This window comes from Ailuropoda melanoleuca, chromosome 6 (assembly GCF_002007445.2).
Source record: "Ailuropoda melanoleuca isolate Jingjing chromosome 6, ASM200744v2, whole genome shotgun sequence".
NCBI classification, from domain to species: Eukaryota; Metazoa; Chordata; class Mammalia; order Carnivora; family Ursidae; genus Ailuropoda; species Ailuropoda melanoleuca.
In genome coordinates, this window is record NC_048223.1 from 75674403 (window position 1) to 75690656 (window position 16254).

The following is a 16254-nucleotide window of genomic DNA, read 5'->3' on the forward strand; positions in this document are numbered from 1 at the left end:
GAAACCTGGTACAGTCACCATCTTTGTCAAGCTCGCTCTTGCTTGTGCTGGGTTAAGTTTATCACAAAGCTCCTTAGGCGGACTTGGTTATTCAAGTAAACATTAAGCACTAACTGTATACAGGGCAATGGATTCGAGCACAATTCCATATACTCTTTTATTCTAGCTTACTTTCTAACCACTTCCTTTAAAAAAAAAAAAGATTTATTTATTTGAGAGAGAGAGGGAGAGCCTGAGTGGGGAGAGGGGCAGAGGGAGAATCTTAAGCATGCTCCACACTCAGCATGGAGCCCAATGTGGGGCTTGATCCCACGACCCTGAGTTCGCGACCTGAGCCAAAACCAAGAGTCGGATGCTTAACCGATGGAGCCACCCAGGTGCCCCTATAACCATTTTCTTTTCTTTGGAAAGAGTAATAAATAAACATGGTAAGAAATTAAAACAATACAAGGAGGTGTATGTGAAAAATGGGTCCCCATCCCCACCCCTATTTCCCAGTTCCCCTCAACCACTCTGGCCTATTTCTTGTTTTCCCCTAGAGGTAGTCTGTGTACCAGCATGTGTGTGTGTCCACCCCCGTGTTACACAGATGTTAGTAGACCTCACACACGCTTGTCCCTTGTTTGTATCACTCATGTCTCGAACAGCGTTTCATATCAGCCCCTACAGGGCTGCCTCTTTCTTCCTTTTTTTTTTTTTTTAAAGATTTTTTATTTATTTATTTGACAGAGAGACAGCCAGTGAGAGAGGGAACACAGGCAGGGGGAGTGGGAGAGGAAGAAGCAGGCTCCCAGCAGAGGGGCCTGATGTGGGGCTCGATCCCAGAACGCCGGGATCACGCCCTGAGCCAAAGGTAGACGCTTAACGACTGAGCCACCCAGGCGCCCCAGCCTCTTTCTTTTTAACCACTTCCGGAGTACTGCACTGACAAATGTACCATCATTTATCTAACTGGTTTTTTGTTTGGGTTTTTATGTTTGTGCCTGTTAGCAGACATTAAGGTCATTTTCCGCCTTTTACAATCATGAACTGTTTACTGTTATGTGTGGCCTTGTTGTGATTGTCCTAATGTGTCTACAGGATGAATCTTCTGGAAGTGGAATTGCTGGGTCAGAGAGCATGCGTACTTAGAATTGGGATGGTTTTGCCAAATTGTGCTTCAAAAAGGACACCCCCCTCAGCATTACAAGAGGGTGCTGTGTATTACTTAGGGCGGGGCAGGCCGTGCTATAGTCACAGACCCCACATCTCAGTGCTTCGCCTAACAAAGGCTTATTTTTCCCTCGCACCACGTCTGACGCAGGTTGGGGGGCTCTCCTGTCAGCAGGTCGGGATCAGGACTGAGCCAGCTGGAACCTGTGGTCTCCAGCGCGGCCACAGCAAGAGAAGAGGGCCTGAGGAGCGTGTGGGATCACTTGAAGGACCAGGCCTTGAAGCGGCTCACGTCCCTTCCACCCACATCCCACTGATGCTTACCTGGTCCTGTGCCTCAACAGGCCAGGACGGTGCAGGGCGTGCGAGCACTTGATGAGCACCGAGTGTTTGCACATCTGCCCGTTGGGTCTCCCTAACATTATTTGCCCACTAGGTTACAGAAGACGCTGTCTTTCAGTCTGACATGTGACCGTGTATCTTTTCAATTAACCCTCAGACGCTTTCTTTAGGCAACTGGCCTCCACCGTCTGCTGTGATCCCTGTGGCAGACTATGTTCACACTCAGGACGCACTCCAGGGGGCTTGCCTAAATCTGCCCAGAACCCAAAAAACATTTTGTGGGGAAGCCCTGAGACTTTTTTTTTTAAGTTTTGGCTCTTATTCATAAAAACATATAAAGGAATGTGAGTAATAATATAAAATTAGCCGTGTAAAGATCTTGCCAGCTGTGGTATGGAACAGATTGGCAGCGGTTCTGGGCAATTTCCTAAACTCTCCAGAACTCCGCCCCCACTCTTGCTCAGGAAAGCACAGGCCACGTGAGGGAGAAGGGTGGAGCTATAAGAACCCTATATCTATTGCAGTTCTTTTCAAAAAGCAATTTTTGGGGGGGTGCGCATTTTTGATGCCTTCACTATTCTTAGTAACCTTCGCCGTGAGTTATCATCTGCGGTGTTTTGTTCGGTGAAGGGCCTACAGGGCTAATGAAAGGCTTGGAGGATGGACGTACAAGGCACGTGTGCTTGAATGGAGGGTTTATATAAGAGTTTGGGCTGGGGACGCCTGGGTGGCACAGCGGTTAAGCGTCTGCCTTCAGCTCAGGGCGTGATCCCGGCGTTATGGGATCGAGCCCCACGTCAGGCTCCTCAGCTATGAGCCTGCTTCTTCCTCTCCCACTCTCCCTGCTTGTGTTCCCTCTCTCGCTGGCTGTCTCTATCTCTAATAAATAAATTAAAAAAAATCTTTAAAAAAAAAAAAAAGAGTTTGGGCTGGCATTGCAGGGCGATGTCAGATTGTAGAATGCCAGACTAAGAGGTGGGGAGGAATTGCATTTGGTAGCCAGTAAGGATCCTGTAAAGTTGGGAGGGCAAATCGGTTTTATCTCACAGGACAACTCTAATGGATCCACGCTGCAGTGAGGTTTCTGAGGCTGCATCCCAGTCTCAGCTGAAGGGAGGACATTGATTGATTAGTGATGTCTGCTCCAGGCACAGCACTGCTGAGTGGTGGTGTGTGTGCCGTGTGTTTGCCATCCCTGTGATAAAGCTTCTTAAGTGGGCTAAGCTATGAGAGAGTGATAAAGGGGGGCAGGGCCATCACTAACTGGGGAGACAGGAGACCCACATAGTAGTTGGAGTTTTGTCAGCATCCACTTGTATGCCTTGGTCTCTCTGAGCCTGAATTTCTGTAGATAAAAAATGAGGAAGGGTGGGTAAGACAATGTCCACATCCTGACATTCAGCAGTGTTAGGACAAGAGCCATGTCTTTTCATGGTCCACGGGGTAGTATACAGGACACATTTCTTTTGGACATCCTGGACACAAGCTTCCACTGCGGGCCCTGACTGGGCAAGGCCCAGAGTGCGGGGCAGCTGCGACCCAGTCCAGGGTCCCAGGTTCAGTGTGAGAGGTGCTGGAAGCGCCTTCGCTGACAGGAAGGCCTGGGACTCTTCTCTGGGGCCCTGTATTTCATGCGCCTGTTGGCTTTGGGGTTTACACAGGATGTTTTGTTCACAAGGCTGAGCCGGCCCTGATAAAGTGACTCTCAAATGGGGGTAGAGAGTGTGTACCCCCATATCCCCACAGAGCAAAACAGGGTTGAGGGCAGCCAGGGTCTGTCCCAGGCGGAGCTGATACCCTGAGAGTCTGTGGCAGCCCCATCCCCACCAGGCTGGCCCTCAGCCCCCTGGTCCACCTCGTGGCAGTGGCCCAGAGCTTCTTACAAGTTCTTGGATGTCTGCTGTCGCTCAGGTGAGATACACTTCTACCTTTGGCTGCTTCTTCTCTGTCTCTGTCTTGGCTGAGGCTGGGCACATGCCCATAAGGAGGTCCTGCAGGGGTTTGTTCTTGTGAGGGGAAGCTGGAGCCCTGGAACGTGAGCAGGCTTGAGGAGTAAGGACGGCCCCGAGCCGCGCAGGGGAGCATCGGCCAGACATCCATTCACTTCCTCACTCTCTTCATCCTTCCCTTCCTCCTTCACTCACTGGTTCATCCAACAGCCCCTAGGCATTTACTCTCCCATCAGACACTAAGCCTGAGATATTGGGGGCCTTGGTCCTTCCCAGGCCATCCTTGCCTATGTGAAATGGAGCCCAGTATGGACAGGCCCCTGGATGGGCTTCTGTATTCCCCAAGCAGGGACTGCCTCCCTCAGGGGCAGGCCCAGCCTTGGAGTCCCTCCTCCCTGCCCCGCCCTCCGTCCTAGTCTCCAGGGGACTCAGAGACAACTCACGAAAACCCTCCCAAGGTTTCCCGTCACAGGCTTTGGTGGCATCATGCTTGGGGCACCTCCTCGCACCACCCCGCCCCGGGCTATGGCCCACGGCGTGTCGGTCTAGAGTTTCCCACAGTGGGCTTCACTGCTCCCGCAGACCCCCCCCATCTGGACTCTAGCCCACTCTCAGCTGCTCTTCTCGGTGTGGCTCTTCCTCTGATGGAACAGGGGTGGGAACAGGGCCTACAACTGCTGAGGCCCAGCCCCCACTGTGCTCTGGGCCCCAGCAAGTGGGGAGTGGAGTTTTGCTGCCTGATGCAATGTCTGGCAGGGCCGGTCCCTTATCAGAGCTCCATTCCCAGCAGACTCTGGGACCACACCTTCCGTTAGGGGACGCAGGGGCAGGCTGGGAGGCGTCCAAGTAGAAAACTGTTGTCTAGTGAAGGCCCCTCGTGGGGCAGGACGGAGGCCTGGCCAGAAAAGCCTCTGAGGGGAGAGGAGAGTAGGGAGGTGGGTGCCTCAAGTTGGGGCCTTAGCCCAGCCCACTTTCTTTTCAGTATCCCCTCACTAAGATTTGTCTGGGTACGCGGGTGGTTTTCTACCCTCCCATCATGAGCGCATCACTGTACAGGCTTGAACTGAAAGCTCCAAGGCTTAATTTCTTCATCCTCAAAATGACATCCCGATTGATAGTGATAATTCAAGAGACTGACGTATGCGAAGCCCCAAGCGTGAAGTTTTGCCCATAGCGCACGCTCAAGGCGTCTACTCAGAGCACACACCCATAGTGCACACTTGGGGCGTCTACTCAGAGCACACACCCATAGTGCACGCTCAGAGCACACACATGGTTCGCTCATCTAGGGAACAACCGCTTTTTCTTCTTCACGTGTCCCATCAACTTAGAATGAGGGAGCATCTCCCGCTAGGCCAGACACTTTGGAAAAGGCATTCGTCCATTCATCTGACAAGTGTTCTAGAACACCTGTTCTGTGCCCCGTATGTACAGAGTAGGGCACGGGGATTCTGGGCACAGAATACAAAGGGGGAACAGACGGACGAAACTCTCCTGTCATGGAACCTACACGCCAGTGGCTGAATTAGGCAAGAAACCAGTGCATTTCCGACCAGGAAGGAAACAAAGCAGGATGCTGAGAAGGGAAGTCACGGGGGAGGGGAGATGGTCAGCGTGAGGTTGGCGGTCAGGGAAGGGCTCCAGGGGAGGGCTCCAGAGCCGAGCAGTGGGGATGACTGGGCCAAGGGCGGCTGTCCCACCCCCTGCTGTGTCCAGGCAGAGCTGGGCTGGCCCGTGCTTCCGGCCTTCTTCCCCATTGGCCCTGGTGCCCTGGAAATGGGACCTCGGCTGGTGTCCCACCTTTTCCTTTGGCTGTCACATCACTTGCTGGGTGTCGGGGGGGAAAAGCTATCGAGGACTCCCCTGGGAGGCGGCGTCTGCCAAGAGAAGGAAACAATGTTTCATTCTTCCCGTGAGCTAAGTAAGGGTGCACCCTGGGTTTGGGGAGGGAGTAGTGCAAAGGTTTGACTAGTGTTGACATTCACAGGCCCACTTCTTACAGAGGGCCTCTGCCGGGAGCTTTGCCAGGTGACCCCCATCTTGGCCCCATCTTCCTCCCTAGTGGTCCTGTGACCTCCTGGCCCCTGTGGGCCTCTCCCACCTCCTGGTCTGAGGACCTCCCCCATTGCCCCTGGGACCCCTAAACCTCCCTCACCTGCCTGCCTACCGGTCCGCTGGGCTTCCAGAGCTAAAGCTAGGGGCAGCCGCTGGGACAGGGCGGAGCCAACAGCCTGCCTTGTGTTTCCTGTCAGAGAGTTTTCACCATTGCTTCTTCCTTTTAGGGCAATGCCGGGAAGGTTCTTAGGAACCCTGTATTATTCAGGGGGGTGAGGGGACTGGGATGGCAACTCAGAAACAGTGCTTGCAAGGGGGGGGGGGGAAGGTGCTAAGCTTCATCGTGGAGGCAGCCAAACTTCTAATCTCACCAAAGACCCAGAAGGGAGAGGACAATGAGGGCAACTCCCCTCACCCACCCCTGCCTCTTCTCCCCTCTTTTCTCCCCTCTCGTAGTTAATGAACACTTACCGTGCCCCAGATACTGTTCCTCAAGGAAGCCTTATGTACAGGTTTGCATGCTACAGATAAAGAAACTGAGGCCCAGAGAAGTTAAGTCACTCCCACAAGGTTACACGGCATGGTAGACACGCAGGAAGGACTGGAACCCAGGACTTCTGGTCCCAGCTCCTTTTGCTTCCCTCACATCATCAGACACAGACAACTCTCACCCAAGAGACGGGAGGGCAGAAAGTCAGGATTTCAATCCCTTTTCTCTACAGACTTAGTGTTGAGTCTCACCCTTCCAGAGAGATGGGTAGCCTTGCGCACCACGGGGTTCGAGGAACATGGGTCTGTCCGTCGTTCTGCAAACTCTTGCTGATAGCCTGCCAGGAACTGTGCCAGGCAACAGCTTTGATAGGTTTGCTCACTCGTGTTTTGTTGGGCAGCTGGTATATGCTCGGTGCCATTTCAGATGCTAGTCCCTACTTCAGGGGGCTCGGAGTCTGGGAAGACAGACAGACCATCGGCTGGAAAGCCCAACCATATGTGCTACTGGGGAGCACTGAGAGGCTCGAATGACCCAGATCTTGGAGGGATGATGAGGGCTGCTGCTGGGGGAAACTTGGGCAAATTATTTAATCCCTCAACCTCAGTTTCCTCGTCTGTAAAATGGGATAGTTGCTACTAATAGGACTTCTGTAAGGATCTGATGAGGAAATGCAAATTAAGTGCTTATTAGCATGGCACCTGGCACAGAGGAGTAAGCACTCAATAAATCTCAGCTCCCCAATCGTTCCAGTTGACCCTTCCACCCCGAGTGTCAGCTCCATGAGGGCATGGGCCAGCTCCACTTGTTCGCTTCTGTGTCCCCAGTGCCTAGACCAGAGGCAGGTGCAGAGTGGGCGCTCAGGAAATAGTTGTTGAATGACTATGTGGGGAAAGGCCCAGAAGAATTAGGAAGGGGCAGGCCACCCACACTCAGGAAGCCTCACCACCCCCTCTGCCCTGCACAGCTGGGTCCCGCCACTGAGCTGCCAAGGTTATAGCTCTGCCTCCTCGAGTTGCAGAGCCCGTGGCCCACTGTTTTCCCCGAAGGACAGATGTTCTGCCTATCCCTTTAAGCCACTTCCATTGTGCAATGAAGGTGCAACCCTGGGACCCGCCTTCCTGCCCTCCTCCTCCCTCACGTCGATGTCAGCTGCTTCCCGTGGGAAAATCCATCTTTTCCAGAAAGAGAGAGGATCCTGGGTGCACTGCACCAGGTCACAAGACTTTTGCACACTTGGAGCAAATAGTATCCCACGGACGACGGTCCTTATGGAGAAGGGATAGACTTTTGATGGGGGGTGTTTTGCTGGAATCTGGGGCTCCTGATGCAGACAGGTGTGTGTGCGATGGTGGCAGTGAATGGAAGCAATGGACTCCATCGGGCAGTGCTGCGTTTGCTCCAGCTTTGAAAAATGTGTACCTCTTCCGTTGAGGACCTTCTGTTCCTTTATCCGTTCTGTCGTTTGGCGGCCATGCTCCGACGTCTCCTGTGTGCCTGGCCCGGTGCTAAAGGATAATGAGGGGCTGAGACAAACTCCCTGCACTCCACAAAGGGATGGTCAGCGGTGAACAAATTGATACAAGTGGGCTCACTGCATGACAGTCTCAGATGCTAATAGGAGTCTTTGCACGGTGGTGGGGCCGGGGGAACCCTAACCTAGCCAAGGGGAGGCTGCTCCAGGAGGCTGAGCGTGAAGCCTGAGGCCATGGGAGGTATTTTGAAGGACCCAAGTGAAGGATCTAATATATATTTATTAGGTTATTCACATAACACTTACAGGTCCATCTCCATCATTTTTTATTTAGGTATTTGTAGTCTTTTGCTCTTGCAAACATTTATAGAGCAAGGAACATTCTTTTCCATGTACTTGCCCTTGAGTTACATGTGAGTTCAAAGGGTAAGTTATGGAAGTGGGATGAATGGATCAACGGGCTAATCAGCATTTTAAGTGACCTGATTTCACCTCTCAGCCATCGGGAGAGTGGGTCTGGGATTCTGGCTACTAAGTAGGGCCAAAACCCTCAGAAGTGGGTGGGAAAACTCTTCATTCCTCATCTCCAGACAAGGGTGTCCTGACCACTGGTCTCTTCCCAGGACGAGGGTGTCTCCCACCTGAAGACGACAAGCCCGGTTCTGAGTGATGTGTCTGAGCTGAGTGCCCGTGGCCCCACCCTTCCCTATGGAGAAGGGACTCGCTCTACCCCAGGACTGCCGGGACTTTCTGCACAGCCTGAGGATGAGAAGCAAATATGCCCTTTTCCTGGCTTTCGTAGTGGTGGTTTTTGTCTTCATTGAAAAGGAAAACAAAATCATCTCAAGGTAAGGGATGCGAGTGCAAGTCCTCCTTATCAGGGAGGGGTGGGTGGGGCAGAGAGGTAGCTACAGGGCTCTTTGTGGACCTACAAAGGCATTCCTTCAACGAGTAATCATCAGGCTCCTCCTGGGCTCTGGCAGTGGTCCTGCATGTGTCCCCAGGACTGCACAGGGATGACACTTGGCAGCCTGGGCTGGAATCCTGATTCTGGCTCTTTCTAGCTGTGACAGCTTGGGCAAATTCACTTTTCTGTGTCTTAAGTTCCTCTTCTGTAAAATACGGCTAACGATGGGATTTTCCTTATAAAAAGAATAAATTAGGAAATATAAAACATTTAGTTCAGTCCCTGGCATGCAGTATCCAGTACTTGCTGACCATGGCTATTATTATTAATTTACTTCTTGACTAGGATGATGCCTCACATTAACAGCACATCTACTATATCGGCCCAAAGCCATGGATGAGGGTGAGCCCATGGAAAGGCAGGGTCCTGGTACATATACCCTGGTGGGCAGGGCTGCCATGTGCAGCTGTCCAGGTCGTATACTGCTAAAATCCAGGAGTGTGCAATTCTCCACCAGAGAGCTTTCTCTCTACTTGCACACTAGGAAGCCAGAGAATACAGAGAGTAAATGCCTCTGGGAGCAGCCCTCAGCCAAGGCCAGCTGGGGCTTCACATACCTTGGGAGAGAGAATCCTTTGGGGTGTTCTACACTGTCTCCCAGGATGCCCCAGGGGGATTGGTTTGCCCACAGAGACACCCTGCTCACCCTTTACAGACCTCTTTGTCTCCCCACCTCACTTCCTACCTCTCTACCAGTTCTTCCTGTGACTATGTCCCAAATACACTACTTAACACTCAAATCCTTGCCTCAAAATCAGCTTCCGGGGAAACCCAGCTACCACAGGCTCTGGGTGATCAGCCCAGGAGGCTGCTTAGGGGTGCACAAGGGATGGAGTCCCCAGTCACTCACTGACTCCGATTTCCCTTTGTCCTCCTAGGGTGTCAGACAAGCTGAGGCAGATCCCACAGCCCCTCGTAGATGCCAACGGCACCGACCCAGCCCTGATCTTGGCCGACAATGCGTCCCTCTTGTCCCTGAGTGAGCTCGATTCGGCCTTCACCCAGCTGCAGGGCCGCCTGCGAAACCTCAGTCTGCAGCTGGGTGTAGAGCCAGCAGGGGAGGCCGAGTCGGAGGAGGCCCGGGCGGAGGCCGGGGAAGAGGAGCCACCGCCACCCCCCGGGGCGCGGCCGCGGCGCCACGTGCTCCTCATGGCCACCACCCGCACCGGCTCCTCGTTCGTGGGCGAGTTCTTCAACCAGCAGGGCAACATCTTCTACCTCTTCGAGCCGCTGTGGCACATCGAGCGCACGGTGTCCTTCGAGGCGGGAGGCGCCAACGCTGCGGGCTCGGCCCTGGTCTACCGTGACGTGCTCAAGCAGCTGTTTCTGTGCGACCTGTACGTGCTGGAGCACTTCATCAGCCCCCTGCCCGAGGACCACCTGACCCAGTTCATGTTCCGCCGCGGCTCCAGCCGCTCGCTGTGCGAGGAGCCCGTGTGCACGCCCTTCGTCAAGAAAGTCTTCGAGAAGTACCACTGCAAGAACCGCCGCTGCGGGCCCCTCAACGTGACGCTGGCCGCCGAGGCCTGCCGCCGCAAGGAGCACATGGCCCTCAAGGCCGTGCGCATCCGGCAGCTGGAGTTCCTGCAGCCGCTGGCCGAGGACCCCCGGCTGGACCTGCGCGTCATCCAGCTGGTGCGGGACCCGCGGGCCGTGCTGGCCTCCCGCATGGTGGCCTTCGCAGGCAAGTACGAGGGCTGGAAGAAGTGGCTGGCGGAGGGCCAGGCGCGGCTGGGCGAGGACGAGGTGCAGCGGCTGCGGGGCAACTGCGAGAGCATCCGGCTGTCGGCCGAGCTGGGCCTGCGGCAGCCCGCCTGGCTGCGCGGCCGCTACATGCTGGTGCGCTACGAGGACGTGGCGCGCTGGCCGCTGCGCAAGGCGCGGGAGATGTACCGCTTCGCCGGCATCCCCCTGACGGCGCAGGTGGAGGACTGGATCCAGAGGAACACGCAGGCGGCGCAGGACGGCAGCGGCATCTACTCCACGCAGAAGAACTCCTCGGAGCAGTTCGAGAAGTGGCGCTTCAGCATGCCCTTCAAGCTGGCGCAGGTGGTGCAGGCCGCCTGCGGGCCCGCCATGCACCTGTTCGGCTACCGGCTGGCGCGGGACGCCGCCTCCCTCACCAACCGCTCCGTCAGCCTGCTGGAGGAGCGCGGAACCTTCTGGGTCACGTAGGCGGACTGGGGCCCGCGCGCACCCCTCCTTGTGGAAGGCCCACCCTTGCCTTCCTCGCCCCCCACCCCGGCCGAGGGTGCGACGGTGGCTCCCGCGGAGGGGGGGTGGGCGGGCGGCCTCTCGCGGAGCAGGCAGCCCTCCCGTAGCAGTAGGCGCCCCCCGCCAGCTAGCTCCCCCCCACCCCAGCCTGGGGCCTGGGGTCTCTCACCGAGAGCCAGACAGTGCCTGTGCCGTGAGGGCCGCCAGCACCGAAGGGGCTGCGGTCTCCTGAGCAGGCCCACACAGGCCCAGAACTATTCACATGCCTTTCTCTCTCTCTCTCTCTGTCTCTCTCTCTCACACACACACACACACAGGGAACACGCCTAAGTGCCTGCAGACCCTGTGGGTCAGAGTCCCAGTGTTGAACCAGAAGGGGCTGTGGGCACGGACCAGTCACAGCAGCCCTCCTGCGTACTCAGCGTTCATCTTACAGTTTCTGGATTTCTACACAATCCAGTGTGGAATCCGCATGGATCCCTGGGGAGGGACTGTAAACAGCCCAGAATGTCTGAGGACGGCCGTTGGGGCTTTTCAACCAAGAACGATTCAGTATTTTCATAAATGGAAGAGCCGTGCTGGCTCCTGATGAGGTCAGCCCCGCACAGAACTGTGAAACACACTCACATGTGTGAAGACAGCGCCTCTGTGCACACCACACACAGGCCCAAACTACGTAGAAACCCAAATCCACACACACTCAGACCAGACAAGCTTCCCGGTTGCTTTATGCCCACAAGATTCAACTATCACAGACCTAAAGACGAGACTTTCGTTACATTTTTAAACTATTTGGGGATGAGGAAGGAAACACAGGTTTGGGACTGAACAGTAGACACAGAAGGGCCGAGTCTGCGGCCCCTGCCCGCCTTGGTTTCTCCTGGCTACCGCCTCTGGCCCATTTACGTCCTCCCTGCTGGCAGGCAGGATGTTTTGAAATGGTGTGGACAACCCTCACATGATTACAGCCTAAATGCCCGGTCCCAGCTGGGCTGGCTCTCCGAGAGCATGTCCATGTGTGAGGGCTGCCTCAGGCCTGACCGGAGGCAAAAGGCAGCTGACCGGTTCTGCCATTTTCAGCCAGGCCTCGTGTGGGGCAGGGCCCAGAAGAGAGTGCAGAGTGCTCCTGGGGGAGAAGTCACATCAGGATACCCCCTCCCCTGAGAAGACAGGGGACAGAGGTCAGCCTCATGGCTGGTCACCATGGTTACGTGGTTAGTGTCTGGAATTCCAACATTTAGGGCTCTGGGAAGAGTGTTGCTCAACTTGAGTTAGGCTGGGTGTTTTATTTGGGTTTTTTTAAAAAAAAGTTATTTATAGTTTCGTATCTTGTTTTGTGGCTATGTTTTTTATTTTCTTTCTGCAGGAGTGCAACTTGGAAGCAATCTGGGTGTGAGGAGGCTGGGAGGACCAGCAGGGAGCACTCTGGCTCCTGCTGGAGGGAGAGGAGGAGGAGGAAGGATCAGAGCCTAGGTGGCCAAATGGCAGCCTGCAGTGCCCCACGGGCTTTACTGTTTGAGCCCCATGTGGAATGAATCTCAGAAACCACCAGCGTTCTTTGCTGTGTGTCCAGAAGCAACATAAATCAGCTCTCGCCCTCTCCCCGAGATGAGGCCAGATTTGAACATCTCTTCCAGGTCCGAATGCCTTTCCTGGGAGAATCAGGCGCCTGTGGCCAAGCAGCAAATGTCCCCAAACTGGGGAGCAGAACTCAGTCCCCTTCAGAGCTTGAAGAGCTGCACAAGTTCACTAGAGCTGTTTCTGATTTCCTGGACAACTTCTCTGTCAGATCTGTCCTGTTGTCAAACCAGAGGGCTGAGTTTCGGTCTGAGTAATACGGACACAAGGGAACTACAGGATCTGAGTCCAGCTGGTGCCGCCATGGGGAGTGTGTCCTGGCCAGAAGCTGCTGGTTGAGACGGTGAGGACCGCAGCCATTTCGTGGGGTCTGTGCTAATCACTGCTTGAAGCTGCTGGGTCTCCAACACCGTGGACTGCAGCCATTCAAGGAGGTGTCCGGTCCCAGAAACAAGTCATGCAGGGAGCTGGCTCGAATTTGGGGTCCAAAGGGACTCCAGCCCTGAAAACTTGACCCTGGGGCAGAGGGGGACCATGATGTTTCTGGCAAGCACAGAATGCTGGCTGTTCCTCCCCACCCCCACCCTGCTCCCTGCACTGTTCCCCACCTGTGGTTGGTGGGGGCTGGGGCAGGGATGGAGGCAGGCACCTCCATCTGGGACTCTTCTTGGGGGCCCCCCTGGTGTGGACAGCAAACTTCTTCCTTCTTTCCTCCCTGTGTTTCTGGGGCCAGGGTCTCCACCCCCGGAGCTCTGAGGACAGTGCCGAGAATGGACCTTTGGGACTTCTCAGGACACTCACAATTTGTACACTGCAAGTTGACTTAATTTATTTATTTTGTGACAAAGAAGAGACATAAAATACCTTATTATTTGCAGGGACTCAAAGCTGTACCCAAATCAAGGAAGACGAAACAGTAATAGAAACCGTTGACTCGCGCCATACACACAAGGGCACTTGAAGAAGACGATTCAGAATACCAGAGAAGAGTCAACCCCAGGGCAGGGGGATTGCACTGGCCCCGGGGTGTTGTTTAAGGAGGTACCTTGGTTTTTTCCTCGTAGTTTGGAAGATGCGACATTGGAGGCTCTTTCTGCTGTATTCCCTTTGCCCTGGTGTCTGAAACAGGACACAGCTCTAGAGGGAGCCCTCAGCAGCGCTCCAGGAACCCTCGGGGTTTGGGGAAGGACAGGGTGGGGGCGACTACTGACTTTACACTCTGGGGAACCTAGTTGGGGGTATGCATTTGGGGTTTTCAGCAGGCAGCTGGGACGAGGAAGGTGGTCCATCTGGGGCGAGTGCCTCCCCTTCCGGCGAGGCCAGCCCTGGCTTCTCTGCTCTTGCTGGCTCTAGCAGCAGCCTTTCCCCGCTCAGCGTCCACCTGCCTGCAGACAGAGGGAGCAACTGAGGCCTCACCTCTGGGGCTGCCGGCTTCTCCGGAACAAGAGGCCCATTCAGCAATGAGTGTTGACTCATTTTCTTTTTCCTGATGAAGACCTCTTTAGCCTGGCCTATATAAATAGTTCAGAGCATTCCAGGCCTTAGTGAGACAGGGCAGTGTCTAACAGCCACAGGCTGTCGCTGCGGCTGCCTATTCCTGGCTTCTCCTCTGGCCTCGTTTGTAAACCTTGGAGGGAATAAGGGCACCAGGTTGGGGGTGGGGGTCTTTGGGAGCAGTCCATGGGGAGCAGAGTTCCTGAGTCCCCACAGAGAGGAAAAAAGAAGCAGATTCGCAGCTCTGTGGCATTCCCCCCCCCCCAACTCCCACCGCTGCAGGTTATCAGTTCTTACTAAGGTTGAGGGACATGAACAAAATCTAGTCTTTGGTCCCTTTATGTGATACATACACTTGAAAATAAATAACTCGATGAATAGGAAGAAAATGTTTAGTGAAGATTTACTCCCTGCTTGGGAACACCCTCAGCCAGGGGCTGGTCTAACGGAGCAGCTGTTGCCAGGACCCCTGAGAGCAGAGGGCCCACCCAAGCCATTACAATGGCATCTTTCCCCACCACCTCTGTCCTGTCTGATGATGGAGCAAGGCCCAGCAGGAAGTCAGGGGATCCCTGTCCCAGGAGATGGGCACTTGGCCTGGAGAGGTAAGCACCAGATAGTCTGGTCCTGATCCCAGACGTCTCTCAGCCCTGGTGGTATTTTCCCACATTAGGGCCTGTTTTAATTGACTGCAGGGCCTGCCCCTTGCTAAGCCCTGGATTATGAAGGATAGGAGCAGAAGAGCAGATGGCCGCATCCCTGAGGAGGTCCCTTGCTCCCATCCCCCAGGCTGAAAGCAAAGGCAGGTCCTGAAGGGATGGATTTCGGGGGCAGGAAGAGAAGGGGGTGGGCATGGGGAAACGCATCTGCAGAAGCCAAGTAGGTCTTGCCGATCTGCACAAAGTGGAAGGGGCATCTGCTGAACTCCCAAGGTCCCAGGTGGGTGGGTTTGCTCGTGGAGATTGCCAGGATGCGGTCCAGCTGGATGAGAGGCAAAAAGCTTCCTGGATACTTCCTGAATGCCACCGCATCGCCTCTCGGCTGCCCACAGTTTCAGGAATAGTGGAAGCTGCCCTTTACCTCAAAAGGAGGAAGCAGAATTGGCAAATTCAGATGCCTTAAGAGCTTGGAAATCCTTTGGTCTCATATCCTTTGTCATTCCAGGACTGTGCCCGGGGACAAATGAGTTGTGTATTTCCAGGGATATGGGTGCAGTGTCAGCCCCATGGGCCCAGCTCATAATGTAGACCAGATATTTTATTTGGGAAAATACCCTGCTTCCTCTACCATTGGGCTTCCTCTACCATTGGGCACCCCAGAAGTTTCCATCTCGTCTGTATGTTCTAAGCCAAGTGTGCCTGGCTCCCCTGCTCCCTCCTGGATCCCACAGACTCTGTCTTCTTTTTGCCAAGACCTCAGCTCTGTGTCATGTTTCGTGGCCGCATGGTATGGGACACTCCCTTAGCAGCCACGTGTGGCCATGTGTGTCCACATGTGTGTATGTGTAGCCTGCAGCTCCTTCTGCTCGGCCACGTTGCCCCCAGCCCCTCTTGCCATCGAATGTCCCAGATGTCCTTGCCGTGGCTGCAATCTGCCATCTCCTGGAAACGCAGGGGCCACCACCAGTCAGGGTCTGCTTTGTGGAACAGAATGTGAACCATCACTTGATGGCTTACTTGACTTATTTAATTAAAAATGAAAACATGCAGTGAGCAAAATCTGAAGTGTGGCTCTGCCTTTCTTTTGCATTTGTTCTCAGCAGCAATGAAAAATTAAGAAAAAAAAATGAGCAGCTGTAGGAAAGGGGTGACTTCTAGCATGAAGCAGGGCAGAGGAAAGCTCCTGAGAAGTGAAAGACATAGGGAAGGATGGCTAAGTGCAGCGGGTGTGATGATAGTTGCTTCTGTGACCAAGATGGCGGAGCTGGTGGGAACTGTGCTTGGAGCCGGCTGCAGGAATTCGATGTGACGTGAATACCCAGGTGTTACAGGGCAGGGACTAGAGCATTGGCTAGAGGTCAGGGGACCTGGGGACAAGTCCCAGCTTTGCCACTGTCTGGCCCTGTGACCTTAGACAAGTCACTTCCCTTATCTGAGCCTGGGTTTCCTTGAGAATGAGGCGTGTTATCAGTGCTTTACAGCCATTGTTCCAAAGTCAGCTGAAAAAGAGGCTCTGCTCTCTCACCCAGAGCTCCTGTATATTGATTTGCTTCATGTGTTGAAATGGCATCTAAGATTTCCTTTGGCCTTCAACAAAATCACAAAACCACAGGCGGAGATCGCTAAAGACCCTTTGGTTAAGAAATGGAATGGAGTCCTTTCAAATTGTTGTTACATGGCTCTCTTAGTCCTCGTCACTGTAGTGCAAATTAGGTTTGCGCCCTTTTACCTCCTAACAGGCACCTGGAGGCAATAGAAGGGAGAAAGTTCATTTTGGAACTCGAGAAGACAGAGCTGGTAAAGCTTTATGGGTTTGGGGGCGCAGGGGAGGAACCTTGAAGAAGCAGAGAAGGGCTGAGCACTGGTGAGCAGTTAGGTAC

At 54.3% G+C, this 16254-nt stretch overlaps 1 protein-coding gene across 7 annotated transcripts in view; it reads left to right on the forward strand.

Annotated features, from left to right (window-relative positions):
• CHST3 (carbohydrate sulfotransferase 3) overlaps positions 1-15439 on the forward strand; it is a 33872-nt gene extending 18433 nt beyond the window's left edge. For 4 of the 7 annotated variants that reach the window (XM_034662656.1, XM_034662651.1, XM_034662654.1 and 1 more), the window contains 2 exons: positions 8086-8310; positions 9308-15439. In XM_034662656.1, coding sequence (XP_034518547.1) covers positions 8171-8310; positions 9308-10604 — 1437 coding nt within the window. In that variant the 5' untranslated portion in view covers positions 8086-8170 and the 3' untranslated portion in view covers positions 10605-15439. Of the gene's footprint in view, positions 1-2467; positions 3406-4493; positions 5365-8085; positions 8311-9307 lie in introns of those variants that run through there. The other 3 variants (XR_004626159.1, XM_034662655.1, XM_034662653.1) reach the window with 3 other exon arrangements.
• The last annotated feature ends 815 nt before the right edge of the window (positions 15440-16254 follow it).